Genomic DNA, 22,214 nt, shown 5'->3' with positions numbered 1-22,214 from the left:
ATGGCTATTGATGAAGAAAGAATTAAAGATGATTGTTTTAATGTTCTTTAAATATTTAGGTAAACTTATATATATATATATATATATATATATATATATATATATATATATCAATTTGTTCGATAATTCCATGTGCATAATTATTCAACTTTAAACATTATTAAAACCGTCTGGGTTATTATCTCAATTACTCTTTAATATTAATATGGTTCGATAATCTTTCAGTTATCTTTTAGAAAGTCATCTAAGAGTCACACTATTATTAGAATATTTGATGTTTTATATTTTTTTTAAAAATAAAATAAGAACACACTTTAATATAATGCAAAAAACTAACCAATCGTCATGAACACTTGGGATATGGTTCTAAAATAAAATGCTTGTGATATAATGAGAAACTTAGGAAGAATTGATGGAGAGGTGTCTGGATTGATTTATTTTAAGTGATTTTAGTTTTTCAGTTTTCTTTTTTCCTTTTTATGATTTTTTAAAAAGATAAAAGTGATTTTACGTGCTTATTTTTAAGCTAAAAAGTATAAAAATAAACTGAAGATAAAATCTTTCAACTTATGAATTTTCGTTTTTAACTTGTAAATTATTTTTAAAAATTCAATCCAAAACACCCTTGAAGTCAACCACTAAAGAAAATGCATGACAATTTATCTGACATAAAAATAACAAATATCGGACCAGCTAAAATATACGTGAAATTAAAGAGTATAACTCTAAAAAGTGTGCAAATTTTATATGAGCATTCCATTAATTAAACTCAAAGTAAAGCTTTATAATTTGAGCATTTTATTGTCAATTATTATTTGGTAATTTACTCTTTTTTGCAAAATTATATCAGTGATACTATTCTTTTAATAAAAAAAAGTTACACCTGTAGTTCGATAACTATGGAAGATTTGGTATTTTATAGTTGTTTCCGTCAGAATTCACCCTAAAATTCAATTTTAAATTTTTAATGTTTCTATTTTATATTTATCATACAACATTATATTGTAGGCATATAAATTAATTCAAATACTTTTAGAATTGCTTTGACACCCCCAACTGTAATAGTTATGCACGAAAATAATTTCACTCGATTAGAATCAAATCGTATAATATTAAATATTTGATTTCATAAACAAGTAAAATATGCAACAAAAATTGACTAGGCCATTCATTTTATGAACAGATTAACTAAATTCAATAAAGAAAACCACCCAAAAATGTGGTGGAACAGATGGGTTGCTGCTCCCTTAATCAGAGGTCTAGTGTTCGACTCATAGATATGAAAAAATCCTTGGTAGAAAGTACTTTCCCCCGAATGGGGCCTACGTGGCACGAATCCAAATTCGTTCTGCTACCAATATGAGTATTGAACACTAAATGGAAACCAAAAAGAAAAAAAATCAACAAAGAAATAATTTGGAAGGCAAAACTATAATATAATATAGCAAAAGCTTTTATATATAATATATCATGATTTTAATTTAGCATACCAATCAGCACTAGCTAGTGCTTGCAACTATTTTTAGTGGATATTCTTGTAATCCTTTAGGCACGATATAAGCTATAGTTAATTTCAATCACATGAAAGTACCACATGGATGTACGATAAATAAAAACGTTTAGGCATGGAAATAGGACTATTTTGTTTTTATTCCCAGCAAAAATGTGAACAAACGGTAAATAAAAATAAAATTAATCATACATGAGGAATAAGGTTCAAAATTTAAGAGAGTAAAAAAAATCGATTCAATTCAAAAAATAAAAATTGCTAGACATATTAACCTGGATGTTATGTTTATATATACTGGTAGGATTATTATTGCATACGAATGTATCCGATTGCATTATATTAAAAGTGAGGAGTATCTTGAGCGTATTAATATGCACTAAGATTTTTTAGAGATCAATTGCAAAATGGGAGAATTCAATTCTACAAGGAACCATGGTACGAAAGTTAACATAAAATTTTAAATGGAATTACTTTATACGTAAAATTCTTGTGTTTGATATATATTCTAAAATTTACTTTCTTGCATAGCTCTTCAAAGAACCAAATACATAGGCCTTCAGCCAATTAAATCATGGCGATAATTAGTATCAAAGTTTGATACTTCAATAAAAATTAGCACCCTTGAAAGATTGAAGATAATTGCACCTTCTGAAATACAAGAAAGAACTATCAATCATAAGGCCATTATATTTCTATGGAGAACACTATACGAAAAAAATTAAATATCGTCTTGTAAATCTGCAAAGGACATATGGGATCGATACTCTTTAAACAAACAATAACGTAACATCAAAAACTAAAAATTTATATCTAAATTCACATTAAAAAAAAAACTAAATAATTTGTCCCTCATATCTCGAATCATATCACATAAAGCACAAGACTAAAGGATATATAATAACAATTATATAAAATCTTCTCATACTCATCCATATATACTAATTTAATAAACTAACCCTTTATTTTAATTTTTCTAATAAGAAGTTTTTGGCTTGCGTAGGCATCCACACCTTAGTGCCCTAGCCCCACAAGGATCCCACTAATCTTCACGTGCTGTCCCACAAAATCATCTCTATAAAAACTCAATTTTTCCACTTATTCGTAGTACGTGACACAAAAATAAAATAGACAAGGTTATAAATAAACGTCATTCATCTTCTCTCCAAAAATAATAAAAATGGCAACAACTTCTAGCTTTGAATCCATTAGAGCTAGAGTTGTGTGGCGGACTTGCCTAGCCTCCGCCTTTCGAACTGCCTTGGCTTGTTCGATAGTTGGTGTAGCCACCCTTTTCGGCCCCGAAAGTTTCAAGACTCAAGTCGCATTCCCTGCTTTTTCATACGTTACCGTTATTCTAATCGTAACTAATGCCACCTTAGGTGACACTTTACGTAGTTGTTGGCTCGCACTATACGCAACGATTCAAGGTGTTTGTCCCGCTATACTAAGCCTATGGTTGATCGGGCCGGGCCGACTCACGACTAGCACCATGGCTACGGCCGTGGCACTGAGCGCGTTCGTGGTGGTCCTGCCCGAAAAAACTCATTTGATAGCAAAACGTATAGCGCTAGGGCAACTTGTGATTGTGTATGTCATAGCTTATATTAACGGTGCGAAAACCGAACCGGTTATGCACCCGGTTCGGGTTGCGGCTAGCACCGCGGTTGGAGTCGTGGCATGTGTTTTAGCATTGTTGCTTCCTTATCCTAACCTTGCTTGTTGTGAGGTGAGAATTAATTAATTGATAAGTAGCACTAATATTTTTTTAGTAGTATTTGACTATATAAATGTCATTAAAAAAAAGTTAGTATCAAATTCATTATTACACTCGTTTCATTTTCAAACATTAGATGCACTAAATATTTTGTCTTCGAAAATTCAATAATACTTATTATCAGAAACAATATTTCTATCTTGTGTACGCAATATCCTTCTGATCATATCCTACTTATGAAATTATACTGAATATGTTATTGATTAACATTTATAGGTAAAAGAGAAAAGCAAGCTCTTCGTGGAAAATGCTACCGAGAGGATTAACTTGTTTGTGAAGGCTTTTTCAGCTGAAGACAACACTTCAGCACTTGCTTTAATTTCTCAAGCCAAGTCCTTAGTTAACAATGGACCCAAACTTCTCCAAGCCATTAAATCCAAGCAGGTAACCGTCTCAATTTATGTGATACTATTTGATTACGAAAAAACTTTTCAAACTTCTAGTCTAAATTATATTTTAAATATGTGTATCGACTATTAATCATTTCATTTAGGATAAAATGTCATTTACACTTTTTGTGACGGACTTAGAATTAAAGTATGTCACGTAATTATAGTGGAAAGTGGTTATAACTTTTTTTTTTACTTGAATTGGTAACAGGAAAGCATGAAGTGGGAAAGATTGCCTTTCAAGTTTCTAAGACCATATGGAGAGAATCCAGGGGACAAATTTCAAGAAATCCAAACACCTTTAAGAGGGATGGAAATTGCATTGGAAAATTCCCCTTCAATATTCCCAATTAGTATTCTCAACATAGAGCTAAAAGATGGTCTAGAAAAACTAGGAGATCACATCTCAAAGCAAATCAAGAACATGTCTCTAGATGAGTCGCCAGCAACTGTCCCAGAGTCAAATGCACATGATGCAGAAAAGTTCCTCCAGACACTTCAAACCATTCAACCAACAAAAAAAGACCTCCCCTCTTTATTTTTCCTTTTTTGCCTAAAATTGTTGTTACACAAACCAACTTTCCCTTTATCATCCAAAAAAGGAGTTGACATTGAAATTGAATCCATTGGTTCCAACAAACAAGTTGATGAACATCAAGAAGGATTTATTAAAAAGACATGGAACAATTTGGCAATTACTATAAATAGTAGAAGATTTATGACATCTTTTAAATGTTCACTTTCTTTAGGCCTTGCTATTTTTTTTGGATCAATTTATAGCAAGGAAAATGGATTTTGGGCAGGGTTGCCTGTTGCAATAAGCCTTGCAGCAACAAGAGAAGCAACATTTAAAGTTGCTAATGTCAAAGCACAAGGGACAGTATTGGGAACAGTTTATGGTGTCTTAGGATGTTTTCTCTTTGAAAAAATTGTGCAAATAAGGTTCTTGTCTTTGCTTCCTTGGTTCATTGTCAGCAGCTTCTTGAGCCGTAGCCGGATGTATGGCCAAGCAGGTGAAAATTCTTTTTTTTTTAATCGTCCCAATTTATCTCAAGGTGTTTTACTAGGCACGGAATATAAGAAAAACTTTTAAATTTTAAAAATGAATTGTTAGATGTCTTTTTATTTTTGACATACTAAAAAGGAGAGAGTAGTAAGTTAACATACATAAATAGTGTCATTTCTAGTAAAAAATAGTCCTCTATAAAGAGTTAGAAGTCCAATACTAAATATTTTAAACCAAATTGGGTAGAGTACACATTATATTATATCACTTTTATGTGTTGTAGCTAGCAGATAATTTGTCTTGTTATCAAGATTATAATATTGCTCCACATTTTAACAAGATGTATCCGTTAATATCTTTTATATAACCTGATAATGTAAAAAACTTATTTGCACATCTTGAAAGTAAAATAGCATAACAATCATATCAGCTAAGTTTAAATCTTGAATTTGTCTCTGATGTTCTTTATTTCGCTTTGTGTGATCAGGTGGGATTTCAGCAGTTATTGGGGCAGTACTAATTCTAGGTAGAAAAGGATTTGGTCCTCCAAGTGAATTTGCCATAGCAAGAATCACAGAAACATTCATTGGATTATCATGTTCCATCATGGTTGAAATTTTGTTCCATCCAACAAGAGCTTCAACATTAGCTAAAATCCAGCTCTCCAACACCTTCAAAATCTTGCACGAATGCATCGACTCAATAACCTTCTCGTCCTCTAACAAAAACAACTCCGAGGAAATTCAAAAGAATCTGAAATTCCATGTAAATGAATTGGGAAAATTCATAGCGGAAGCTGAGGCAGAGCCCAATTTTTGGTTTTTACCTTTTAATAGTGGTTGTTATGGTAAGGTCCTGGGGTCCTTGTCAAAGATGATGGAGTACTTACTTTTCGGGTCACAAGCACTAAGATTCCTCCAACAACATTCAACAAGTTCAATCGACTGGAATAACTTAGATGCTGACCTAATGCTTTTTAAGGATTTAATAAGCACATCCACTAAATGTTTTGAGGAGGTTAGTTTGGTAAAATCACTCGCGATACTTGACAAGGAATTCGAGAAAAAGAAAAATTCAATTGATCTTGAATTGGGAAAAAAATCATCATCATATAATATAAGGTCCTCATCATCAAGTGAAGATGGAATTTTGACTTCTTATCTTCAACATTCAAATGAACTTGTGGATTATATAGTCAATGTTGGTGATAATAAAAATAGTGATGAAAAACTCAAAGGCCAATTGGTTTTAAGTTTGAGTGCTTTGGGTTTTTGCATGGAAAGTCTTGTGAAGGAAACTAAAGAAATTGAGAAGGCAATTAAAGAACTTGTACAATGGGAGAATCCATCATGTCCTGTAAATTTGTATGACATTTCTTGTAAAGTAAGGGCTTTAGCCAATACTGAAACAAATTGAAATTGGAAAAATTGGTTGTTAAATTACTTTTCTTATAAATTTCTTAAGCATAGATTGTGATTCATTTTTTATCGATACTAGAACAGATAATCAGTGACGTAAACAGAAATTTACACTGTACAAGAAAATTGAAGATGATTCACTTATATGTATGTATACGTACATAAATAATACTCCCTCCATCTCAAGCATAGAAATTTATTTTTTACGAAACAATAACAAATATACTATATGGATGTATGCAAGATTTTGTCTTTTTAAGAATATTGTCTCTCATTCCCTCCGTTTCAATTTATTACATGACATTTTTTCGTTTTTCGAGAGTAAATAGCTTGACTAATTATCAAAGTTGATTAATTAAGTTAGATCAACTCAATATTTTAAAATTAAAATTTATATATTCAAAAACTTTGTGAAAAGTACACTAAGCTGCAATTTTTCTTATTTCAATATCTTATAGTTTGAATTCGCAAAATGATAAGTAAAAATAAATAAATCAAAATTTTAATATAGTAAGCAAGTACTCCTTCTGTTCCAATTTATTTTATTTGACTTGCATCGAATTTAAAATATCATAGATGTTTGTGTGACTAAAAAACATCTTTAGAGCAATTGTCTATTATAGAAACACCTCTCTTTTTGAAACTGATTAAATTTACTAAATATAGAAATGTGTCTATTCGACAAGAGTCGAGTGAGTTGATTTGGTAGGAATAACCTTTCCAAATCGAGAAGGCTAGCTTAGCTAGATACCTTAATTGCACTTTGCTCACCTATGTAACCTCTTCTCAGCTTTTCCGGGTTTGATGTCATCACATAATTAATAGCGGTAGTAGTGGGGTGCTAAATATAAAGTTTATTTTAATCAGATGTTTCATGTTCAAGTGTTTTTGAATATGATTTTTTATTTTATTAGGAAGTGTTTTATTCTTAATGTGAGACTTCTCATAGTTAAGTTCCAGTACGAATATCGAATATCAAATAGTTTATCCTCAATGTGAGACTTCCCGTAATTGAGCTCCAATACAAACGTCGGATGAAAAAAAAAATCATGCACGCATGCATGTCTTCAACTAGTTGCACACCAGATGATGATGATCTATGTACCAAAGTTTAAATTAAAATTATTAAATTTTACTGAATTCGTATATAGTATATTCGTCCCCATGTAACATGGAATATATCTAACGTTTCTAAATTTTAAAGGCCACCATAGTCTCAGACCTCGAAAGAATTCTTTTGGAACAAAATGTGGGGTATGAAGAGATTAATTAATTAATATGCACTTATATATATATATATAAATAGAGAGAGAGAGAGATATTGTTGGATTTAATTAGCTAACTCTAGTAAATTAGACTTTTTCGACTCAAAATAGCTATTACTTTTTTCTCTTTTGAGAATAAATTTGGCTAATTTTTGTAGAACTAGATTTACTCAATATTTTAAATTTAAATTTTAGATATTTAAAAATAATATGAAAAATACTACTTATAAATTTTAATTCTTCTCATATTAGTATGATTTAAAAATATATATATACTCCATAACTTATAGTTTATGTGACATGATTTCCTTTTTAGTCAGTCCAAAAAGGATGACACATTTCTACATTTAGTAACAATTCAATTTTAAAATGTCAAATTTATCTTTAATGGGATGATTTATAGTCACACAATATATATAATGTGTTTTAGACCATAAGTTTCAAAAGTCTTTCTTTCTTAAACTTTATGTCAAATCAAACAATGTCACATAAAGTTGGGACGAAGGAAATATGTTAGAATGTTAGTAATTGAAGTTCATGAAGTTTGACTCTCAAAAAATAAAACAAGACAATTATCAAGTATTTTGAAACAGAGAAAGTATTGCAGTACGGCTGACCCCCTCATGCATGTTGTTATAATCACACAAACATGTATGACTTGTTATAGATCACAAGTTTCAAAAGTTTTTCTATTTTTTTCAAGTCAAACAACATCACATAAAATTGTTGGCAAAGAGAATGTTAATCGAAAATCATGAACCTTAACTCTCGAGAAATAAAATACAATAATTAACAAGTATTTTGAAACGAAGGAATTACTAGCTATGGTTGAATCCCTCAAGTAAAAGGTAGCCATGAAAAAAGAACCTTTTGTCAGCTCTTAATTAGAAAAAGAATGCAAGACTTCTAAGTACATTCAAGTAGTAATGCTAGAATTCAAAAAGATTTTTCCAAATCTCAAATATTCCAGATAGCTCTCCCTTTTTCAATTCTTTTTTTCTTTTTAGTGGTGCAAAAACATAGCTTAGCTTAAAGTCTCATCATTATAAAAACATTAAATCTATGATTTGGTTTGTGAAAAGCAAAATAAATAAAGTGAAAAGTGAAGGGAATAACATAAAAAAGACAACATTATATGATAGACAAAACACTGTAAAAAGAATCCTATTCCTATTTAGTATTTACAATCTACACAATATCTTTTAGTCACTAATCTAGTAATCATAATGACACTAGATCAAATAAGATATATAAATAAAAAATAGATATAATTAAAATTCTTAAGCACTAACAAAGTTATGTATACCCTATAGAATTTTTTTAATAATCTGAAAATATTATATAGTACTACTTATTTGCTGCATCGTGTGCTCTGACAAAGGGATCTTTGTGCTCCATTATAAATTGTATATAAGAGAACTTACTTTTAGTTTACATCATTCATGCTGCGTCTATCTATAAAGTGTTATACTGCTTCATAGAAGTACGCTTTGCTTAATCACTTTGAAAACAAGTCAAGAAAAATCAATATATTTGATAAATATAAAAATATTTAATTTTTTACATGATATAATTTTTCAATGAATTTCTGGCTCCGTCATTGGGCGAGCCTTGGTAGAGTATTATTTTTTAGAGGTTGCTTGGTGGATTGCATTTTCCTTCTACTTATCAAGACTATAAAAGCACCGATCGTGGTACACAGATAAAGTACATAATCATAATTAGTGAATTAATTAAACAAACACATGATAGGAGATTTAAGTACATCAAAAGGTGACAGAATGTGTCAAAGCTGATTCATGTATTACCATGAGTTTGCTTTTAATTAAATTAAAACAGCTGTAATGAACTCTTGATTAAAGTTAAGTTCCTTTTTTATATCCAAAATATAAAGATATCTTGAAAAATAGAGTAACTTTTATTCACTGGCAATTTGAAAAATAGTTTACTATCATATTAAACAAGAGATAATTTCATTCAACTACTTATGATATTGATAAGGACAGGATAAATTACCTTTAAAAAATAAGGTAAGTGACATGTTATAATATATTAGCATACGTCAATAATGTAAAACTCATTTACATCATTCATGTAATATATTGAGAAAAAACAATTTCAATCTGCTTGTTTTTTTTTTTTTTAAATAAAAATTATCCCAAGCTATCTAGGATGTTATATATCATGAGGAAAATACAAGAAGGAAGACTTCGTCTTACCTCCGAATATAACACAAGGATAAAAATGTATCCTTCACGAAAAGAGGGAAGGGCAGGCTAACATAAACAATCCAACCCTCGCAAAAGACCTACACATATAGAAGGCATTTGGCTCTTGTCAAAAAAATTGCGTTACTTTTCTTTTTAATCTATTTTTAAAAAATATATTTATTTTTCTTTTTTCCTGACATCTTTTTAATTAAAATTATATAAACAAATTGAAATGCAAAAAAATAGTATAAATTAAAACTTGAATTTTGTCCAACAAGCATTATGGAATGTGCCTTAATCAGCATTTAAAAACTACAATATTAACCACGACAAGAGAATCAAATCTTTTATTTCTTATCATAAAGTTACCAAAAATATAAATGCAATACAATTGAAAGCGGAGTCAAAAAATTTAGTTTATATATTTTGAATCATAATAACCCCTTTTTACTGAATTTTGAATAAGTTATTTATACATATTAATAATTCTTTTAATATAAATATAAATTTTGAGCTAAAATTATTAAATTTTATCAAATCCATAACTACTCTAACCTATCAAAATAAAGCCAAAAGAAAAGCTTATGCTAAGCGCCGCGTAATTTTATAAAAAGAAATATAACTGCGACTGCTCATGTTAAAAAGAAGAATCATTTTAGCTAGGGCGGCTTGTGGCTCACTAAAAGTTGATCAAAATAATTTTGAAAGAAGGTGATCACAATGAATAATTATTTTATTTTTTTTAGTCCGACTATTCTGAATTTGCACGGCATAAGGGAAACGTCCTTTATCAAAAACAAAATTCATAGTTTAAATCGAAATTAGAAATTTTTATTGGACCGTGATGACCGACCAACTAAAACTTAAGGGGAAATTTCTCAATAGCCACTAAAGATAACTTAATTAGGCTCCATAACTATAGTTTGCTAAAGACAATTCGAGCTATGTTTTAGAGGGAGGAGAAAGGTGAGCGAGATTGGGAGAGGGAGGAAAGATGCGAGCGAGAGAGTGCAGAGAGTGGAGAGAGGTGAATTGTATTTGTATATCTGTCGAATTGTATATGTATATTTATCAGAGAATTGTATATATATAACTGGTATACATATATATTTGTATATCTGGCGAGCGAGATTTGGGAGAGGGAGGAGAGAGACGAATTGTATTTGTATATTTGTCATATAATTGTATATGTATAATTTGTATTTGCATATGTACAAGAGATGAGAGAACGAGGGAGAGGAAGAGAGGAGAGAGACGCACATAATTATAGCTAAAAAGAGGTTGCGAGTGGTAATTAATTCAAACTATAACTATGTTAGCTAATTAACTAGTATATGTTTGTTTATTCGTGTAATTTTCCCAAAATTCTTAATGGGATTGAAGCATCTTCTTGGAATTACTAAGGAGGTACGAAAGTATCCAGGATTGCTCTTGAAGATGAAGTAAACATGGTCATGGACCAATATCTCGATATTGTTGAAGTTATGAATAAACACTTTACCCTAATTAATTGAGGAAGAGCTCGAGCCTAATATCTTTGACTAAGAGAGGAACAATCCTACCAACTACATCACATTTGTTGGTGAGAATAATTATTTATACTACTGCAAGTTGCACACCACAACATTTTGGCCCCAAAAAAAGAACAACTTTTTTTGGGATTAACATTTTAGAAAAGTTTTCAGAGAAGTTTGTTGGAAAAGTTCTTTTTAGAACATCATTTGGATGCCACAAACACTTGTCTAAAAAATTAAAATAATGGATGTTTTATTTAAAAAATGAATTTAAGACTGGTTTTAGAGTTGCCACTTAATTTTTAAGAAAAATCAAGAAAACTGTTGTTTTCAAAAGACTAAAACAGAAAATCTAATGAAAACTTAAAAGGGGTTCGGGGTTCTTATTAGCATTTTGGGAAGGGTTTGAAAGCACCCAAAATGCCCGCTAATATGCGTTTATCCGACAATTAATTATTTGGCTAAAATATTTTAACTCATCTTGAATTGTAAAAGTGAACTACTTTATGGTTGAGGCCATTTTAATAGAAAAATAATGAAATATTATCTAAGTGAAGTATTTCATAATCTTATTTATTTATTATTTATTATTTTTTAAGTCAAGTGAAAGAGGAATAATTTAGTTAAGCGATTAATTCAAAATGGATGTCTTTTGGGGATTTGATGTTTCGAGACCTTAATATTAATTTTTAACAAATAAGCACATAATAGCAGTTAAATAGATAGGGAAAGAGAATTTGGGCCCAAATCTGGTTTTCCTGTCCGCCTGGGCCAGTATTTGGGCCTATTTCGTTTTGGACCTTTTGACCCGATTTTGCCACCTTTGTGCCTGTCCTAGACTAAATTTGAATTTTATTTCTTTGGGCCTTTGGCCCATCTTCCACCTGTTTTCAGTTCTAACAAGATAATAATAAATAAAATGACAAAGGCTTAGACCCAAAATAACAAAATACATTTTTTTGCATACAGAGTGAGCCTTTGGCCCAATCTTTTTAATTTTCCTCTGCTTTCACATTTTTTCAACTCCAAGACCTGTACATCGATTTTAAATGGCCGGTTGACTCGATAAAGGAGTTTGAGTCTTTACGACTCTCTCGAAATGCAGGGATAAAACAGAGTCCATGAGGACTCGGGCAGATTGTTACATACAAAAGAAAGAAAATTACATTAGCATAAAATAAAATACCGTATAACATCTTTATTTATTTATTATTAAAATAAGAGTGTAAGATGATTGATAAATCAACACAACAAATTACTCATCGAATAGATTATGGAACTAACTAATCAATCTAAATGACTTTAACAAATACTCCTTATTAGCCGCAATGAGAGGAAATAGCGGACGTTGTTTTAATGCCCATTCACAAATACCATTAACTCTTTTAAAAGAGCAAAATTATATCAAATACATTATTCAATCAAGGAAATCAAAACTGAAAATGCAAACTAGAAACCGTAGATATGAATGGCATACAAATTATGAACAAATCTATTCTTAGTTTCTGCCGACTCTTAGTTTCATGCTTACTCTCATTTCAACATATATTAAATAAACTATTTAGAATATGCACACAATAAAATCCAACAAAACCACGGCGAATTAATATTAGAATTTAAGAATTCTCATGTCACAGTGAAAGACTAACACCACAAAAGATCATGCTCCCAATAACCTTAATGACTAAATTCTAACAAAATATCTGAAACATAAGACAAGAAACTCAGATTTTGCACCAATTCAATCTTGCAAACATAAGCATTTTCGACTTAGAATAGAAGGAAGATATAAATTCAATTTAAACAAGTTGTATTAAACAATAAGACAACAAAGACATTTAAGAAATAGATAAAATTTAAGCGATTAGAACAAGCACACGATTACACCATGTATATATATATATATATAGGTATGTATATGTACCGTATTAGTTGATTCGAGAACTTAAGTTTACATGAATACTAACATAAGAAGGCGACAACTTTGAACACAACACGCCTATGCTTAACAAGACATACACGAAATAACGTTCATAACAAAAAATAAAAATCAAGTAACAATTTTCGAGAAATGGGAACATCAAAATATACTCGAACAATGGAATATGAAACAACCATACGAGACAAAATTTAGCAGAACCTTAAATGGACATTATGCTTAATCCGTGGCAACAAACGAAAGAGAAAACATATGCTTCATACATTAAATTAACGACAGCCGACAACCAACAGCCACATAAACAAAACAGAATGCTGCTCTAAAGTAGAAGAAAAGTTGGAAAGAACATAATGAAGAAATGTTACCTTTCGAAGTGCGGCGAACAGGAGATATCACGAGCAGAACAACACCTTCACCACGTCAGGAATCGAACACAAACAACAAGCAAGATGCTTGGACGGAAATATCAACCCAAACACTAAAGAAAAATAAGTAACTCCTCTGGTTTTCTTGGAAATGTATTTCTATATATATTGCAGCTAATTGTTTTTTTTTTTTTCAATACCTTTTGCTCTAAAAAATTTCAACCAAAAAACCCCCTAAAAATGACCAGAAAAAATGTCTTTATAGGGAAAAATTTGGGTCCCTTTTGAAGGGGAAAACAGGAGGAACTTTGAATAAGAACAAGGGTAAAATCGAGATTCCTCACGAACTTCAAAATTAAAAACTTCCCAAGGATCAAGAAAAAGACTGGTTTGTGCGATATTTCAACCAAATCCCACGAAACCCGGATGACAAGATCGAGGTGGGTGGCTGTTGCAGAGAAAGGTTGTGGGAGCTGCTGGAACGGTTTGGTGAGGACAACTGTTGTTGACGTTTTTGGGTTTTGCAGAGTTCACGCGGAGAAGAAGAGAAAGGCGTAGGGGTGGGGTCTTTCTGCTACTGGTATACGTATGTATTTTTATTTTTATTTTTTGCTGGGGAGTTATAGTTTGTATTGTATGTTTTGTGGGCTGGGTCGGTTCAGGGAGTGTGGACTGCTATAATGTTTTGGGCTGCTGGAATTTGGGATTGGCTGGAGGGAATGGGCTGGGATTAATTATTTTTTGAAGGGAAGCGGGCCAACTGGGAGGGAATTTGGATAAGGGAATTTAATGGGCTACTGGAAATGGGAAAATAAAAGGAAATGGGATAACGGGCTGGGAATTTGTAAAATAACGGCCCAAAAGTTGGTTTTGCAAATGGATTAAAATTATGTGAGGGAAAGCTAAACTTGGAATTAAGATAATGATTATAGGAGTTTTAAATTGTAGCCATTTGGAGTTAACAAACTAGCCAAGTTGAATTCTTTTAGTAATTAAGTAAAACAAATTAATATAATTAACTAACGAGCTTCTTAATCTTAACGAAATAAATAATTAACTTAATTATAAAATGATTAGTTCAAATACGAACTAATTAATTCAAAATCATAATTATGATTTAAACTGAACTAAATTAATAAAATACTTAGCTGAAAAGAAATAGAATATTTTTTATATGATTTTGAAATATTTATTAGATACATTAGTAAATATGTAAGGATTAAGTGTTGTTTGAATATTATAAAAAGAAAATGACTAAAATCACTTTAAAACTTAAACAAATATTTTATAAACTAATTATTCTAAATCATTTGAAATCTAAGAAGCTCGAAAATTAATTCCTACCAAGGCGGGTCAAAATCGGGTGTCAACATCTGTCCCTCATTTTACTTGGATTGATGCAAGAAATTCGAGGAAAATGAAATTGACTAATCCAATTTTGACCGATCACATCTTTATCTTTTGGAAAAGGGGTTTGGTGCGGACTTTAGGAATTATGGCCGAACCCTGGAAATGGGTTTCCTACATATCTCAGGCTATATGAGAATTCAGGCCACTTGTAGTTCGATAAGCTTGATTTAACGCACGATTTCGAAAGAACTTAAAACCATTCCAATACCGAATTATGAAGGCACCAGAATGCTCGGGAATGCGACTTCAGAGAGAATGTTGGAGTACAGCCGAGTTTCACCATTGATTCTGCCTACATATCCTTAACTTAGAGAATCAGGTTGTTTGTAGTTTGACTCTATCAGTTGAAAAAGAAATCTATTATGTGAGATAACCTTTGGTTCTGGAAAAGCGACAAAGTAAGTGAGTTATGAAAAAGAGGATTGCAACCTCTTAGCCATGAATGTGGTGCACTTCACACCCATACTTAAGAACTTACACGGACATACTTTTCAAAGCTCTTGGCGCATTGTCATTCAGATTGAAAAGCTGCTTCCGGTAGAGACCAAAATTTTTCGGATGCGAAACTGAAACCAGGAAACCTAAAGAAAAACCCACATGCCTTCTGATAGGGGTGTGGTTTGATTGTGGTGGAAGTCGCTCCTTTGCTCGTGTCCTAAGAGATTGGCACTCCTCTTTGGACTATGTCCCAGTTTGCTGCTAAGAAAAAGTTTCATGTTGTGCTGCATCCCATTTGATGTCGTCTGCACCTGTGGTTTGTTTTGGAGAATTCATCCTTTCGAATGCTCTCGACAAAGACTGAGATAGAACTCATTAGCATAAAAATGTAATTCAAATGGAGGGATAGTGATTCTTACCAAAGCAAATAAAGCTAGTGTTTCATATTTGCAATATAATCTTCAATGTACTCTTCCTTTGATTAATAAAATAAGCTGATGTAATATGTTGACAGTTCTCTTGATGTTGTTGTTGGTAATTCTCTTGATGTCATTTTGTAAAGAAAAAATAATGCAGTCGATGTTGATCTTCTTGTGATGGGTAAATCTTTCTCTTGCAATGCATAACTTCTTTTTCGCGATGCATGAATCCTTCTCTTGCTATGCATGAATCTCTTTCCCGTGATGCATGACGTTTTCTCTTGCTATGCATGGTTTCACCTTCTTGCTATGCATAAATCTCTTTTCCGCGATGCATGACCTCTTTATCTTGCAATACATGACTTTTTTCCGCGATGGGTGGATCTTCTCTTGTAATGCATGAATCTTTTTCCGCGATGCATAGATCTTCTCTTGCAATGCATGAATCTTTTCTCGCGATGCATGAATCTTTTTCTCGCAATGCATGAATCTTCTCTTGCAATGCATGAATCTTCTCTTGCAATGTATGAATCTCTTCTTTCGCGATGCATGAATTTTTTTCTTGCGATGAGTGAACGTTTTCCCGCGATGCATGAATATTTTCCTCTTGCAATGCATGAATCTTTTCCTCTTGCAATGCATGAATCTTTTTTCTCGCGATGCACGAATATTTTCCTTGATGCCTCCCTGGTATCGAACGAAGATAATGCTTCATCGAGCAACATAGGTGATCTTCTGGGTATCTTCTGGGACGGCTGTATCGTCTCAATCGACAATATAAATAAAAATGACCCTCGGAGTAGTGATAGCATCTCATTTGACAATACGATATAAATGATTCTTCGGGTAGTGATATCGTCTCAGTCGATAATATAAATAAAAATGACCCTCGGAGTAGTGATATCATCTCATTTGACAATACGATATAAATGACTCTCCGAGTAGTGATATTGTCTCAGTTGACAATATAAATAAAAATGACCCTCGGAGTATTGGTATCATCTCATTTGACAATATGATATAAATGACTCTCCGGGTAGTGGTATCGTCTCATTCGACAATACGATATAAATAACCTTCAGGGTAAGAATATTATCATATCTGAGAATATAATGCAGATAAATATCCTCCAGGTATCTTTAGTTGCTGGAAAATAATAATATTTCTCTCTTCAAGGTTTTCATTTGTCCCATCTCCGAACGTAATTGCATGTTCGTTATGAACCTTGCCTTGCTGAGCATTTGAATAAAGTAATGCTACTCATATTCCCAATTCTTGGTATAATAAACATAAACTATTTCCTGCATCCATAGAAAAATTGTCAATTTGGAGAGCTCTTCGCCCTTTTGACTTCTCCATATTCATTGAATGGAAGAATATGTTGTTTCTGAGGAAAACCTATAGACCTGCGTCCACAGAAAAATTGTCAGTTTTTTTTAAAAATGAACTGATCTGTGTCGATCTCTTCGGTTATCTGCTCCTTGTCTTGCTATCTTCGATTGATTTCTCCGATCTCCCATTTCTTGATAGATAAGACAAAACATATTTATGCAAAATAATTTAGGAACGAAATAAAAGTTTTTAAGAAAAATAGATTTTCAAAAAGGAATATTTGGAAAAGGTCGCTGCCAAGTGTCATGTCACGTCGAGCTTTAGCGAACGTCTTTGAAGTTGATGCCTTGAGGTCTATCTGATTACTTGTTGGGAAATATTCAAAGTTGTTCTAAACTGCCGATAAACCCTGTTGAAATTTTGAGGCCATCTCAAAATTTATGTCCAGTTAACTGTCTTGGCTTATCTTTAACCGTTGGTGAGCAATCGCGAAATTTTTAAGATCTTCTAAAAAATTCTGTCTTAGTTGCAAATCTCAAAGCAACTTCAGTCTTGACTTTGTAGGAAAAGATCTTCTTCTCGAGAATTTTTGAGTCCCTCTCAAAAATTATGTCCTAGTTTCTATTGTAATGAGAAATAGAAATTTGACGGGGAATATGATCGAGCCCTTGTGGCGCCTACGTATCCCATTGAGGCAGGAATCAGGTCAAACGTAGTTCTTCCTCTCGAAGATTAACAAAAAGAAGAAATTTACAAAGAAACTGATCGAGGCCGGCATAGGCCGCGTACGTATCTCATTCTTGACAATTCAGGTTGAACGTAGTTCAAATACAAAGATAAATATTAAAAGGGAATAAAGGGGTGACCGAGGCCGACACAGGCCGCCTACGTATCTCATTCTTGAGAATTCAGGTCAGACGTAGTTCATTACAAGAGGGATAATATTCAAAACAAAGCAATTACAAGCAAATGAAACAATTAAAAGGGAATGACAGAAAATACAAACTAAAACTTCACACATAATATCTCTTGACAGCATCTGAGTTGATCGGTTTCGGCCATTCAGTGCCATCCATCTCCGACAGGACTAGGGCACCTTCGGATAACACTTTGCGAATCATGTAGGGTCATTGCCAATTTGGTGCAAATTTCCCTTTATATTAATCCTGATTAGGGAAAATGCGCTTAAGAACTAACTGACCAACTTCAAATATCTTGGATCTTACTTTCTTTTGAAAAGCACGAGTCATTCTCTGTCGATACAGTTGACCATGACAAACGACAACCATTCTCTTATTGTCAATCAATGTTAGCTGGTCAATCCGCTTGCGAACCCATTCAGCATCACTCAATTCCTCTTCTTGGATAATTCTCAATGAAGGTATTTCAACTTCTGCAGGTATAACTGCTTCTGTTCCGTATACTAGCAAATATGAAGTAGCTCCAACTGATGTTTTGACGGTCGTTCGGTAACCCAACAAAGCATATGGCAACATCTCGTGCCAACCTCTGCGATTATCAATCATTTTCCTCAAAATCTTCTTTATGTTCTTGTTAACAGCTTCTACTGCTCCATTCATTTGGGGACGATAGGCGGTTGAGTTCCGGTGAGTGATCTTGAATTGTTCACATATCTCTCTCATCAAATGACTGTTGAGATTCGCTCAATTGTCAGTAATGATGGATTCTGGTACTCCAAACCTACATATCAAATTATTGCGAACAAAATCAGCCACAACTTTCTTGGTTACCGATTTGTACGACGCTGCTTCCACCCACTTGGTGAAGTAGTCAATGACAACCAAAATGAATATGTGTCTGTTAGAGGCAGCTGGCTCTATTGGACCAATGACATCCATGCCCCAAGCTACAAATGGCCAAGGTGAACTTATAGCATTGAGTTCATGAGGCGGCACTCGAATTAAATCACCATGCACCTGACATTTATGACATTTCTGCACAAACTTGCAACAATCGTGTTCCATAGTCATCCAAAAATATCCGGCTCGGAGGATCTTCCTTGCCAAAGTGAGTCCATTCATGTGAGTACCACAGACTCCAACATGTATTTGTTACAGAAGCTTTGCATATTCACTAGCATCGACACATCTGAGAAGACCTAAATCTGGATTCCTCCTATAAAGGATTTCTCCACTTGCAAAGAAATTGAGGGCCATACGGCGTATGGACTTCTTCTGGTTGAACGTTGCATTCTCAAGATAAGTCCTAGTCTCTAAATACTTCTTGATGTCAAAATACCGAGGCAAGCCATTTGGTTCTACTTCGACATGTGAACAATGGACGGGTTGCTCTTTTACCTCTATATCCAAAGGATCGATAAAACTTGTATCTGGATGTATAATCATTGAGGCGATGGTGGCAAGAGCATCGGCTAACTCATTCTGCGTCCTGGGAGTGTGCCTGAATTCAATCTTGAGAAATCTCTTGCACAATTTCTGTATATATTGCACGTACGGTGTGATTTTTGGGTTCTTCACTGCCCATTCTTTTTGAACTTGGTGAATCAGCAGATCTGAATCTCCAATAACCAACAACTCATGAACATTCATATCGATGGCCATCTTTAAACTGAGGATGCAAGCTTCATACTCGGCCATGTTGTTCGTGCAATTAAATTGTAGTTTAGCCGCCATAGGATAGTGCTGACCAGATTCTGATAATAAGACTGCTCCAATACCTTTTCCTTGGTGATTTGCCGCTCCATCAAAGAACACTCTCCAACCTGGGTACGCTTCGGAAATATCTTCACCCACGAATGCAACTTCTTCATCGGGAAAATAAGTCTTGAGTGGTTCATACTCTTCATCAACCGAATTCTCTGCAAGATGATCAGTTAAGGCCTGTGCTTTTATCGCCTTCTAAGTCACATATCCAAGTCAAAGCACAACATGTTCTCTCCAAAACAGTGTAACGAGCCTCATATAGTGTGAACTTTTTACTCAAGTAATAAATGACTCGTTCTTTCTTCCCAGTCTCATCATATTGACCAAGCACGCATCCCAATGCGTTATCCGAGACCGACAAATATAGCAATAATGGACTCCTTTCCCGCGAAGGGACTAACACCGGCGGATTGGACAATTAATTCTTGATGGCATCAAAAGCAGTTTGACACTCTCCGGTCCACTTGGTCGAGACATCTTTTTTTAATAACTTAAAGATAGGCTCACACACCATGGTGGATTGAGCTATGAACCGGCTGATGTAGTTCAACCTTTCAAAAAAACTCATCACCTCTTTCTTGGTCTTTGGAGGAAGTAGTTCTTGGATCGCCTTGATCTTGGAAGGGTCAAGCTCAATGCCCCTTCTGCTGACTATAAATCCCAACAACTTGCCACCTGGCACTCCAAAAGCACATTTGGCGAGATTTAACTTCAAATTGTATCGATGCAAGCGATCAAAGAATTTTTTCAAGTGAGTCAAGTGATTCGAACTGTCGGGAGACTTGATTATGACATCATCCATATACACCTCGATCTCGTTGTGAATCATATCGTGAAAGATGGTCGTCATAGCTCTCATGTAAGTAGCACCAGCATTTTTAAGACCAAAAGGCATCACTCGATAATGATATACACCCCAGGGTGTGATGAAAACTGTCTTCTCTACATCTTCTTCATCCATCAAGATCTGGTGATAACCCGCATAACAATCCACAAATGACTGCATCTCATGCTTAGCACAGTTATCAATGAGGATGTGAATGTTTGACAATGAAAAATTATCTTTCGGGCTAGCTTTGTTGAGATCTCTATAGTCAACACAAATTCTGATTTTTCCATCTTTCTTGGCAACCGAAACAACATTGGCTAACCAAGTCGGATATTGTGTCACTTCCACTACTTGAGACTCAATCTGCTTCGTAATCTCCTCTTTGATCTTCAAACTCAACTCAGGCTTGAATTTTCGAGTCTTTTGTTTTACTGGACTGAAATCTGGGTTAATCGGCAACTTGTGGGACACCATATTCGTACTCAATCCTGGCATATCTCTATAAGACCAGGCAAACACATCAATGTACTCTCTGAGCAAACGTACCAGGTCTCTTCTTTGAGTTCCAGTCAGATGGACACTGATTCTTACTTCTTTAACACATTCCTCATCTTCAAGATTCACAGTCTCGATTTCCTCTAAATTTGGCTTGTGTTGATTCTCGAATTCTCAAAATTCATCCGCAATATGTTTGGGTATCTCATTTTCTTCTTCGTATTCCTCACATTCGTCATCACCTGCTTCATTTCGTTCACTCGGTTCATGACATGACATGACATTGACAGGTTTTAAATTAATATTACTGAAATCATAAACGAACAAAGTTAGGAAAGTAAAATACAAACAAATAAATAAACAAATTTCGATAAAAAAGGCTTTCATTTAAATCGAAAAAAACAAGCACAAACTTTGGCCATAACTAAAGGTCATTTCGCCTTTTTAAGCATTACAAGGGAATTTAAAACTTCAAACAAGTAAAACTGGATAAAGGGTGGGTTTCGGGGTTCTTCCGGACTACCACCGATTTTGAAAATAAACAAAACATATGTCCTTTTTACCCAGATGAGCGGAAAATCAGAAGTGGTGTGGAAGTCCAATTTTGCAATTGCTCATCAGGTTCTGCGTCCCTGATGCCTGATATCCCAGCCTCTTCTTCGATGACCACATCGATCTCCTCAAAAATGCCCAGATTCCTTCCCCCAAAACGTTGTCGATGGCATACTCCCGCACTGGGAACGACTGGTACAGATGAGGAATTGGTCTGGCCAATGCTTGAACAACACTTTTGCTCTTCACCCCTGCTCCATCAACCTCTGTTGGGACATACCCCAAACCAAACTTTGCTCCTTTAACGGGGATTTGAATAGGATTGACAATTCCTTGACAATGTTTTCCCAACCCGAATCCAGATTAGAAACCGTTCTGGAGCATGACAGTAGCAACCATTTTGTATACAACAGCCATAGGGGGGTGTGGAACCAAGTCATTACCGGTGACATTTACCAGCTCCACCGTGTAGAAATCACAACCTCGAGAGATATCATTAACGATCGGTGCATACCCATTGGAATGGCTCCCTTCACCAAAAATGACCAATTCCTGGTCCTTCCAAACAAATTTCAACAGTTGGTGAAGGGTAGACGGCACAGCTCCGGCCATATGAATAAACGGTCTTCCTAGAAGCAGGTTGTAGCTGGTGTTGATATCCAACA

At 33.7% G+C, this 22,214-nt stretch overlaps 1 protein-coding gene across 1 annotated transcript; it reads left to right on the top strand.

Moving 5' to 3' along the window:
• The first annotated feature begins 2,625 nt into the window (after window positions 1-2,625).
• LOC125818184 (uncharacterized) lies at window positions 2,626-6,121 on the top strand. The gene is made up of 4 exons (XM_049497725.1): window positions 2,626-3,236; window positions 3,501-3,668; window positions 3,885-4,686; window positions 5,167-6,121. Exons 1-4 carry the CDS (start codon window positions 2,688-2,690, stop codon window positions 6,093-6,095), a joined length of 2,448 nt encoding a protein of 815 aa, XP_049353682.1. The 5' UTR covers window positions 2,626-2,687; the 3' UTR covers window positions 6,096-6,121.
• The last annotated feature ends 16,093 nt before the right edge of the window (window positions 6,122-22,214 follow it).

This window comes from Solanum verrucosum, unplaced genomic scaffold (genome assembly GCF_900185275.1).
Source record: "Solanum verrucosum unplaced genomic scaffold, falcon-dt-bn FXZP01000253.1, whole genome shotgun sequence".
In the NCBI taxonomy this organism is placed as follows: Eukaryota; Viridiplantae; Streptophyta; class Magnoliopsida; order Solanales; family Solanaceae; genus Solanum; species Solanum verrucosum.
This window is presented reverse-complemented; position numbering and strand designations above follow the sequence as displayed.

Excerpts from the sequence above, each read along its gene's own strand:
- LOC125818184 (XM_049497725.1), top strand. The coding sequence starts at position 2,688 with ATGGCAACAACTTCTAGCTTTGAATCCATTAGAGCTAGAGTTGTGTGG. Across the intron at positions 3,669-3,884 it reads AAGCCATTAAATCCAAGCAG|GAAAGCATGAAGTGGGAAAG; the intron begins GTAACCGTCTCA and ends AATTGGTAACAG. Across the intron at positions 4,687-5,166 it reads CCGGATGTATGGCCAAGCAG|GTGGGATTTCAGCAGTTATT; the intron begins GTGAAAATTCTT and ends TTGTGTGATCAG.